An 11,513-nucleotide genomic window follows, 5' to 3' on the forward strand; every position below is an offset into this window, starting at 1 on the left:
GAACAGAAATAAAATAATTATCTAAATTTTTAATCTAAAGCCAATTATGCACCATACGTAACATACTTTCATCATATTTGACCCTCTAAATGCATTTAATCACTAAACATGTCAAAAAGATACCGAAACAATATTTGAACACAAACAACATCAAGTAGATTCAAGTCTAAAAGTACATTCTAAAATCTCAAGAGGTTAATTTATACATATTTGGTCTTTCAACAGTTCCAGCACCATTCAATCACCTAAACCATCATATGAAATTTGTCTATGCAAAGGAAAACGTATGAGCATGTATCATAACATGCTAACCAAACCAGCATGCTTGAAACATTACTTAAGCATTCAAACAATCATGAATCTTGCATACCAATATCCAAATCAAACCAAATGGTTCAAATATATTAGATAATGCTTAGAATATAAATTCCAAATACAACAAAATGTGCGCAAAAAACCCCTTATTAGTACCCCATGCCACATTACTTGAAGTAAATAAGTTTTGCTATAATTTTTAAAAGTTACCAAGTTTGTGTTAAGCTTCTGATATTATTAACTCTTCATGTTCGTAAAATCATACATTAAGGTAACTTAGTTTATGTTTAAAGAGCGACATATATAATAAAATAAACAATAAATAAATTGTACTGAATATAAAGTGACTTAATCAATATGAATTCAAGTACATATAATTGACATCTTAAAATTTATGACATGTTAATTATGTATAACAATGTCATATACATTACTAAGACATTTAAGTTCATTTAATCACGTGTCCACGCCTAGAATAGGTCAAACTTTAGAATTCTACTTATTTCTTAATTTAAGTGGATTTTTGGTTTGTTGATTCCCAATATGTGAAAGAAATGTTATATTAAAGTTATTATAAAGTCAATGGTTAGGAAAAGGAAGGGAAGCAATCGAACAAGCTAAGTCCTAGGTCCAAAGACACGTGTCCGAAAGGAATTGGCTAAAATAACAAAAAGTTCCAATCAATGACAAAAGTAGTTTGACTTAACATGAATTTAAAGCAAACAACCTCACCCCTTGTGTCCGAAAACAATGCACAATTCAGACCACTCCATTGCACGACAAAACAGCATCCCCACAAATTTACTGTAAAAATTAAGGATAAATTAAGTATTTAGCACTCAATTATTCTTTTAGTTTTATTTTGATCATTAATTTTTTTGAATTATATCTAATATTACATTTTAATTTTGTTTTAATCATCTATTGCTAAAAGATTAATTATGATATTGAAATATTAACATAAGATAATTTCATGTCATCATTACAAAAATTACCACATCCAATAACAAATTAGTCAGGTGACCAAAACAGAATCATGAAGATAGGTTGGCGACTAAACACTTGGTTTACCCAAAGTTAAATTAAAACTTCCAATCTCTTTATCTTATTAGTTCTTAAACAAATAATATAATTCTAATTAAATTGACACTAATATTTAAAATAAGGGTAAAGTATAGTAATGGTCACTGAACATTTCTGAAGCTTGCATTTAGGCCCCCCAACATTTAAAACTTGCAATACAGTCCCCCAACATTTATTCCGTTTGCAATATGGTCCCCCAACTTAAACCACAGTTAGAAAATTAGGATAAATTATATAAACGGTCATTGAACTTTTCAGTCACTTGAATTTAGGTCCCCCAACTTTTAAAATTTGCAAAACAGTCATCAATTTCATTCTAAACCCCAATTTCCAAAGTAATTCAATTTTATTCTAAACCCTAAATTCTAAAATACTTCAATTAAATTCTAAAATACTTCAATTTAAGGTAATATAGGCTTGAAGAAAGAGTTCAAGGCACAGACACAACGAATAAAAATATATTTATATAAATGTATATTTATATTTAGATGTATAAATAAAAAATATATTCATATATTAATGTATGAATCATTTATATTTTTTGAATATTTTATTTTTAATAAGAAATTAAAATTATTAATTATATTAGAAATACTCAACTTAAGATTATATATAATCATGAATTATAAATATGAAAAATATAATTATTAAATTTAGTTTAAAAATATATAAATCTTAAATTTATTCTTTTAAAATATTGTATCAACTAATATTTAAAAAATATATTAAATCTATCAAACAATTTATCAAATATAATATTTTTTATTGTAAAAATATAATATTTTCCCATCATTTATTGCTTTCAAATTTTTTGCCGAAGTTCAAATCTCATTATTTCCATTTTACATTATATTCTTTTTTTTTCTGGCATTGATCATACTATTAGTATATGTATTATTGTATATCTCTTAACACAAACGATGGTGTTAGCTTAGTGGCTCCACCCTGTATATTTCATTTGCGTGACTCAGGTTTGAGTTTGCCCAAGACCCAAAATTTACTTCTTTGTAACTTAATTTTCTTCCAATTAGGAGGTGACATGTGTCACCAATAACACATATCATGATCATGTGTTAACACATGTCAGATCATGATTAAATGATTAATTTATTAAATTTTATTTAATTTAGGACCAAATTGATAGCATATATAAATAATTAGGTGGTAACATGTGTCACCAATGACACGTGTCATGATCATGTGCTAACACATGTCAGATCCTAATTAAATGATTAATTTATTAAATTTTATTTAATTTAGGACCAAATTGATTATATAAATAATAAAGACTGAATGTATAATAATACCAATTCCTTTTAACTGCCACATCATCATTTTTATCAATTGGTAACGACTAGTGGCTTAGTTGAAACAGTTAAATAATTATGTGGTATGATTGATAAATTTAAAAGATCGATGACAAAAGTAAAAAGGGCTAGATAGTTAAGTTGTCAACCGAGTAGTTTACACTTTTATTTATACGTCAAAATAACATTTTATAAATTTAAAATTCGAATTATTTTCAACCTCTTCTATATCCTAACTACTTTTTTTAATTAAAAAATTTCTTCAACAGATAAGAATTATACTATTATATTTATATAAAAAATACGTATCACATGAAATAAGATGAAATTAAATAATAATAAATTTGACATAATTGAATTTAATTTAATTATTTTGGAATTTAGGGTTTAGAATAAAATTGAATTACTTGGAAATTGGGGTTTAGAATGAAATTGATGACTGTTTTGCAAGTTTTAAAAGTTGGGGGACCTAAATTCATGTGACTGAAAAGTTCAATGACCATTTATATAATTTATCCTAATTTTCTAACTGTGGTTTAAGTTGGGGGACCATATTGCAAACGGAATAAATATTGGGAGACTGTATTACAAGTTTTAAATGTTGAGGGACCCAAATGCAAGCTTCAGAAATGTTCAGTGACCATTACTATACTTTACCCTTAAAATAATTATTTTATTTTTCTTCTACTAACAGTAATCCAGCAAGGGTTGGGACAAACTTAGACCAAAGGAACTTTAGCAAGATCTCTCTTTCTCCATTATTTTTCTTCCTTCTCTCTAAAAAGAAAACTTTCTCATGAAGTTTCTCTGTTTTCTTTAAACTTATCTTTATTTGGGATCTTATTTCTCTGTTTTGATTTGGCGTTTGTTTGAGATTGTTATTTTATTTTATTTTTGATTCAGCTTTGACCTTTGGATCTTTCAGCTTTTTGGGTTTTTTTATTAGATTTGTTTTCTGGGTTTTGGATTGAATTTCGAAGGCTTTAAGGGTTTCAGAGTTGGGTTTAATCATTAAGCTTCTTTGGGTAATGTGAATTTTAGTCAGAAACTGAGCAGAAAAGCCGGTTGGTGGCCTAAAAGTTCAATAAAAGCAGCTCGACTCGTAATTAAAAAAATTAGAGAGAGAGAGACCTCAAATTAGAAAAATCCAACTTTGTGAATGAAAAAGATAGTTCTTTCTCTTTAAAGTCATGCCGGTTGAGCTAGATAATTCCTCCACTGCTTCCGGCGGTGAGGCCAGCGTCTCTTCCTCCGGAAACCAAATCCCACCTCCCAAAACCACCGTCAAGAAGAAACGTAACCTCCCTGGCATGCCAGGTACCTGTAAAATTACTCTCTCTCTATCAATAAATACACACTTTTTTTCTCCTGTCACTGACTGCATTTTTTTTCTCTTTGGGGTTGCTGCAGATCCAGATGCGGAGGTGATTGCTTTATCTCCGAAGACTTTACTGGCCACGAACCGATTCGTTTGTGAATTTTGCAATAAAGGGTTTCAAAGGGACCAAAATCTGCAGCTTCATAGACGAGGCCATAATTTGCCATGGAAGCTTAGGCAAAGATCGAGTAATGAAGTGAAGAAGAAAGTTTATGTTTGTCCCGAGCAGACTTGCATTCATCACGATCCGTCCAGAGCTTTGGGCGATCTCACTGGAATTAAGAAACATTTCTGCAGAAAACATGGAGAAAAGAAGTGGAAGTGCGATAAATGTTCCAAAAAATACGCTGTTCAATCCGATTGGAAAGCTCACTCTAAGATTTGTGGTACTCGCGAGTATAAATGTGATTGTGGAACTGTGTTTTCCAGGTACTCTAAAACAATCTAAAGATCCCATTTCTGCTGCAAAAAGATCGAATATTTGTGGGGTTGATTGTTGATTTTTATTTTATGTTTGCAGGAGGGATAGTTTTATAACGCACAGAGCTTTCTGTGATGCTTTAGCTGAGGAGAGTGCTAAAGCTCAACCCTTGCCTGAGCCTCCGAATCCCAAATCGGACTCCAATCCTAAACCACAAGCAACTGAACCTGAACCGACAACGGCACCAGTGCTGGTACCGGTGGCTGCAGCTGCACCAGCTCTGTCTCAGTCAACTAGTGTGATATCTTCTTCGGTTTTGCCAATTCAAAGTTGTGGTAGGTTTTTATATGCTACCCAATATGGAAATTTTCGGTCTTGTTAGTTTTGATTTTGTCGGTTGTTGTCTATGTTTAAAATCAAACATGGACAAATTGTTTTTGTTGTTATCATGTCTTTGGATTAATCTTGGAGCATAGTAGCTTTTTTGTCTGTTTCTGATCTTTGTTGTTTTCTTGAGGTTTTTAGTAACTTAGCTTGTGAGACTGTGATTTGTTGTTTTTTCTTTATATATATTTCCAAACTGATTCAAAAGCTAATGGATTTAGAGAGTGGAAATTATTATTGATTCTGCTTTTCGCTCTAAAGTTCTTTCATAAAGATCAATCTATTAACTTTGCATGCTACTTTGTTTTAGATTTTTAAGTCTGGTCCCCTAATGGGTTTTTTCGGCTGCCATTAATGTCGTTTTTTTTGTTACAGGGTCGCCTGAAAATCCCACTCCTGTTGTAGAAAGAGCTCTAGGTCCGGCACCGGCACCAGCACCAGCACCGGTACCAGCTAGTGTGAATGTAAATTGTAGCAGTAGCAAAGGTTCAGTCAGCAGTGGTAGCTGCAGCAGTAGTGTGTTTGCTAGCTTATTTGCACCCTCAACTACTTCTGCTAGCTTACAACCTCCACAACCTCTGGCTTTCACTGACTTAATTCGATCTATGAGTCGACCTGATCGTCCAGCTGACCTTGCGCCGTCTACATCAGCTGAACTGATTTCTCTGTGCCTCTCGACCAACCATGGCTCATCAATATTCGGGACTGCTGGGCAAGAACGCTGGCAGTATGCGCCACCACCGCAGCCTACTATGTCTGCCACAGCACTACTACAGAAAGCTGCTCAGATGGGAGCAGCAGCGAGCAACGCATCATTGCTTCGTGGTCTCGGTATCGTTTCATCTTCCTCAAAACACGATAATTTGCAATGGGGTCAGAGGCAAGTTGAGGCCGAGAATTCCTCGATTGCAGCAGGTCTTGGACTTGGACTTCCTTGTGATGAAAGTTCAGGATTAAAGGAATTGATGATGGGAACTTCTGTATTCGGGCCTAAACAAGCCACCCTTGATTTCCTCGGACTAGGGGTGGCCGCTGGTGGTACCCCCAACAGCGGCCTCTCAGCTTTAATCACCTCCATCGGAGGCGGACTCGATGTAACCACAGCATCCGCATCGTATGTAGGTGTGGATTTTACCAGCAATGACATCGGAAGGAGCTCATAACTTGGGAAAAACAGCAATCATTCCTCAAAAACATGCATTGAACAGATCGGCGATGCAGAAGAAAACAACGGTAACTCATAATTCACCCAAAGAACCGCCATTGCTGAGGTTAGCAGCAAGCCATTAAAGAGGCAGTTGAGAAAACGGACATTGTTGTGGCAGTAGTAGCCTCCTTTAGTACAAGGTAAACTCGAAAACCAGACCAGATGCTTTTAGGACATGGCTGTCCAAGGAGATTGACATTCTGTGTCTGGTTTATCAAGCTTGTATAGATTTGTAGCTGCAGACATGAATGGTGGGAAATTAGCTCTAAAGTGGAATACCCCCAACATTGGACTGGCAATTTTGCTGGGATTAGACTGCCACTTTGTTATTTATATTGACAAAATGATTTAAATTTGTTGTTATTAGCTTTTCATGGAATCATCTATACTCATTATTCCATCAAATTATGCTCTCTTTTTTAGATGAGATGGAAATTAATGCTCTTAGACGGGAGTTGAGCCAATACAGAAGAATCAATTGGACCACCAAGAAAAGAAAGCAATGTGTGGTAATTTTCATGTTCAACAACATCAAATTGAAGATATTATTGGGGTCCCCCACATTAACTTTCCATGTCCTAAGCCCATCAACCCCATCGGAATCTTTATTTCAATCATCCTTTCCATATTCGGGAAAATACTCGAGATTGATGATCAAACACAAAAAAGAAAATGCTTATATTCCTTTTGTTTTGGGCCAAGGAAACTATTAGCTTCCATTTTGTTTTGGTATTTGAGTACATAGGTACAAGTTGGTCAATAATTCATTAGATTATTCCTTTCGATTATAAAAATGTCACTCGTCTACTTGTGCTTAAATTTTAGATAACAGCTTCAGCTATTTAAAACAAAGTCAAATGTAGATTGATGTAGCTGTGGCTATGGGCTAAAAAAAATCTAGTCCTTTTTAAAATGGATTATAATATAATAATAAGATTAATGTTCGGTGATGTATTTTAATAACTGTTGCTTTAGATTAAATGTTTGCTTATTATTGAAGAAATTTGAATAATAATTAGGTAAATGTATTTGGTTGAGAGTCACAGCAAATGATTAATAGTGGATTTATAGACCATTAACATTGTTTGGTTTAGAAAATCTAAATAGAAAAAGAGCCCTCGAAGGAGATTGAAGGATTTTACAATAATTCTTAATGTCAGTATTAGGTTTAGGGTTATAATTACTACTCTTAAAATGACATGTTGAATATACATATGACCACTTGATAATAGATTTGATTATCAGTTTTGATAGATCACGTAGGCCTAGTAGAGATCATGACTGGTTGGAAGATATAGTCATTGGAGGATTTGTTATAAGATATAGTCATTGGAGGATTTGTTATACCTCATTCGGATCTCTTCCGCAAATAAATCCTCCAATGATCGTAACCTTTGAAATGAGGGAGGCCTCCGTTAACTATGAACTCTAAAATCTCTCCTTTGACAAGTCATTCGTTTGACATGTCATTTGATAGGATTACATGATCTCTTAGAACCGATAACCAAATTTATTGTTGGACAATCAAATCTATTCAACCTGTTAATCTATGAGTAACAATCCGAAAGAGTTTAGGATTGACTCTAGATGAATTTAAATTTAATGCTTTTTTTTGTATTCTTCAAGGTTGAGACTTTTGTTGTTCTTTATGTCCCCACTTAAATGATCATTTATTAAATTTTTTGGTTAATTTTTTTTAACTTTGATTCATAATTATTTAAACTTTATTATTGATAAAAATATGAAATATATATTTTAAAAACTTTAAGCAAATAGTATTGAAATATATTTTATAAAATTTATTATTTATTTAAAATTTCAATATAATCATGATTAAAGTTTAAAAAATTGTATTTTAGAAAATTAATAAGAGATATATTTAATGGGACGGAAATAATATAATTTGTTTGCCTGAATAAATTATTGGAGGATCTTTGCTGATTTCACATTAATTATTTTCCTGGTTTTAGTGGTGGTACAAGATAAATAGAAAGGTTGTTGTAGAGGAAGAAGGGGTGGAAAAATTGAGGTTTGGTCCAAATATTTGATGATTTATTTTAGATTAAGATTTAATCGATAGAATGCATATATTTTAAGACCAAAGTTTTTATTATATTGGGATATATTACCATTTTTATTAATTATGTCTACTACGTGGCCAAAAGAAACCCTTTTATCTATGAAAAATAATAGTTGTGTGACCAAAATAAAATAAAATAAAATTAGAGTGAGTCACCAAAGAAACTATTTAATAATTTAAAATAAATTTATATACCATTTTAAGTTATTTAATAATTAATATATATATATATATATATATTTATGATATTTGACAAATAAAAATGTCAAATAGTTAATTTTGGCATATATAAATATCTTATTTATATTTATAAAATATATCTTACTTATAAAATAAAATAAATTTAAAAACCAAATTATTAAAGAAACACAACCATCACTTGTGTAATTTGGTACCAAATGATATATTGTTTTTATTTGGTACCCAATAAAAACATGGCATGCTTCAAACACCATCGTTTCGCTACTTGAAAATTAGATTTTTTTTTTCTTTCTTAGTTAAATATAAGGGTTCAAATTTTATCAATTTTTCTAAATAATTTTTAAACATTTTTTTTATTTATTTATGTGATACTAACATTATCTGTAATACCCAAAAATTTCAACAAGTGACTAAAATGTAATTTTTTAAAATTTAGGCTTTTTGGTTCAAACTGAATAAAAAGTTCATTTTTAATTGTATTTTAAAGGTGAAATTGGGAATTTTTTTCAAGGAAAACTCTCTCGTCTTCTCCAGCTGCTGGACGTCCTCCATAGCTAAGGTAAGCAAAGCTTTGTTTTCAATTTTTGAGTCATTTTATTTAGAATTATGACTTAAGTGTGAAATAAGAAATTGTTCCTCACTAAAATCTCTACAAATTGATATAAGTATTGCCCTGTTTCATGTTGAAATGTGAAAATGGGTTTGTATGGTGGATGAAGGGAAAGTGAGAAATCAATGAAATAAGATTAGATTTTGATGTAGGGAGTGTTACGGAAGCATAAACATGCATAAAAGTTGATTAAAAATCATTAAGGGACTAAGTTGAAAGCATTTGGTCATGGTGGGTTTGAATGAAGAAATGTTGATTTTGATTTGTTTTTGTTATGGGAATTATTAGAATGAATGGAAATGAGTTGTAGGTGATGAAACCAAGCTTAAATCAAAGTTTGAGACCATTAAGGAAAGTATTCAAAACTTTTGGTCATGGAGAAAAAAATTAGGAAAATTTGTATAAAAATTCCTTTTGGGTTTAAATTAGATAGAAGGGTGATTTCATAAGGTTTGAATTAAGTTTTGGATCAATGTTAAGCATAGAGGATCTTTTTGCAAGTTTTGAGAAATTGGAGGATTGCAAAGTAAATGTTGAAAAATTAAGGTACTATGCTGGAAATTATAGTTGGAATGATGAAATGTTGAATTTTGTTGATTTGGAAGTTGAGTAATTCCTAGGGATTAAATTGCAAGTTTTTGAAAATTTAGTGGTGAAATTGCAAAAGTGCAAGATTAATGTACTATTTTGGAAATATAATGAAATTAGTTGAGTATGATGGTTGTTAGGGATTAAAGTGAATAGTAAGGACCAACTTGATAGGTTTTGAAATATGGGGGTTTAATTTGAAGAAATGCGTAATTGTGGGTTAAATGTTAAATTGTGAAAAGTTAAGAGATTTAAGGTTGAGAATTATTATTTTCAAGGACTAGGAAAGTTGTTTTTGCAAGAGTTGAGTAGAATTGATTTATTTATAGACATTAGCATCAAATATTTATTTACCATATTTTATCAAATTGTATACAAATACGTGTTTAACAAGTTGGTTAGATACTAATATATGTTCAAAATTGTTTATGTCGGATAATTAATTTTTAAGTAGACCGTGATTGGAATCGAGAACAAAACGAGCAAAAGGAAAAAGGAACGGAGTTCAAGAGTAAATTTGGTTAATGTTGATTTCGATTTCGAGGTAGAAATTAGTATTGAATGTTCCTTAGTCGAAATTTTAGAATTATGATTTGAATTTAATTTTATTATAATAGTACGAGTACTAATGTATGTGAATCTTTTATATGTTGAAAACCGATGATGGAATAATTCGTGATTATAATCAAGATCAAAATGAACCGGATATGAGGGTTATAAAGGTGATCGTAGGATAAGTTGGTAAGGCATCAGGTGAGTGCAATCTACTTATTTTATATTCGATATGAGGACGGCTTACGATGAACCAACCTCGAAGGTTTTCGATTGAAACAATTTGAATTATTTTATGAAATATCTTTATATTGATTTATTAAATGATTTTTATATGATTTTGGGTTTGAATAACTCAAATTATTTTATTCGATATTTTATTTCATAACATGTAAATATTTTTGGGTATGAACTTCCCAAATTTATTTTTATATAAATGATTTTATATTCGGTTATATGGATGAATGATTTTATATGCAAATTAGTAATTGATTTAGATCAAAGTACAATGTATAAAAATGAGGGTTAGTGGTACAATGGCATGTCATGAGGTCGAGTGAATCTGAATATGTTTCGATATAGCACCAGTGTGGATCACTCGTGGTCTGACTTAGCATACCTTAGTGGTGCACGAGGTGGAGTGATTCGGTACATCTGATTAGTTTTATATGTGCATTATATGACACTAAGATGGGTCACTCATTTTCTGACTCGGGTGTCTTAGTAGTACACGAGGTGGACTGACTCGGTGCAATCTGTTCTGACAATACATTTGTATATAGCGTGCTCACTCGTTTTCTGACTCGCGTACCACGTGTTCTAATGATAGTGGACAAATGTCTAATAAGAATAAGAAAAGTATAGATTTGAAATGATCTGATTTCGAAAAGAAAAATACATTTTTGCAATGAAATGAACTGAAATAAAAAAAGTACAGATCTAAAATGGCATAGTACAATCTGAATTACAAATTTTTATAATAAATTCTTATTATAAGTTAACATTTGATTTTATACATGTTAAAAACATTTTTGATATTTCGATATAACAAATTAAGTTAAATGAATTTTAATATTTTTACAAATGATTTTACAATTTATATTCGATTCAATTTATCGAATATCAAATTATTACTCCAAGTCTTTGAAGATCAATTTTAATCCTTACTAAATGTGTAAAATTATGATTTGTACTTAAACTATTTTTGAAACAATTTTTCAAAGTATTTTAAACCAAAATCAAGCCTTAAATCAATTTTTCAAAGGCATGCACCGATGCATCAATACCATGCATCGATGCATCAATGAATAAATTGAAACATCGAATGCATTCCATGCACCGATGCACTCTCCATGCATCGATGCACTCTCCATGCATCGATGCACTC

The 11,513-nt window shown here is 31.2% G+C and overlaps 1 protein-coding gene across 1 annotated transcript; it reads left to right on the forward strand.

Annotated features, from left to right (window-relative positions):
- The first annotated feature begins 3,698 nt into the window (after nucleotides 1–3,698).
- LOC120212532 (zinc finger protein GAI-ASSOCIATED FACTOR 1-like) lies at nucleotides 3,699–6,412 on the forward strand. Its single transcript, XM_039210807.1, has 4 exons — nucleotides 3,699–4,022; nucleotides 4,116–4,512; nucleotides 4,604–4,839; nucleotides 5,264–6,412. The coding sequence occupies exons 1-4, from the start codon at nucleotides 3,896–3,898 to the stop codon at nucleotides 6,049–6,051; spliced, it is 1,548 nt and encodes a 515-aa protein (XP_039066738.1). The 5' UTR covers nucleotides 3,699–3,895; the 3' UTR covers nucleotides 6,052–6,412.
- Nucleotides 6,413–11,513: the final 5,101 nt, after the last annotated feature.

Source organism: Hibiscus syriacus, unplaced genomic scaffold (genome assembly GCF_006381635.1).
Source record: "Hibiscus syriacus cultivar Baekdansim isolate YM2019G1 unplaced genomic scaffold, ASM638163v2 tig00110013_pilon, whole genome shotgun sequence".
Classification (NCBI taxonomy): Eukaryota; Viridiplantae; Streptophyta; class Magnoliopsida; order Malvales; family Malvaceae; genus Hibiscus; species Hibiscus syriacus.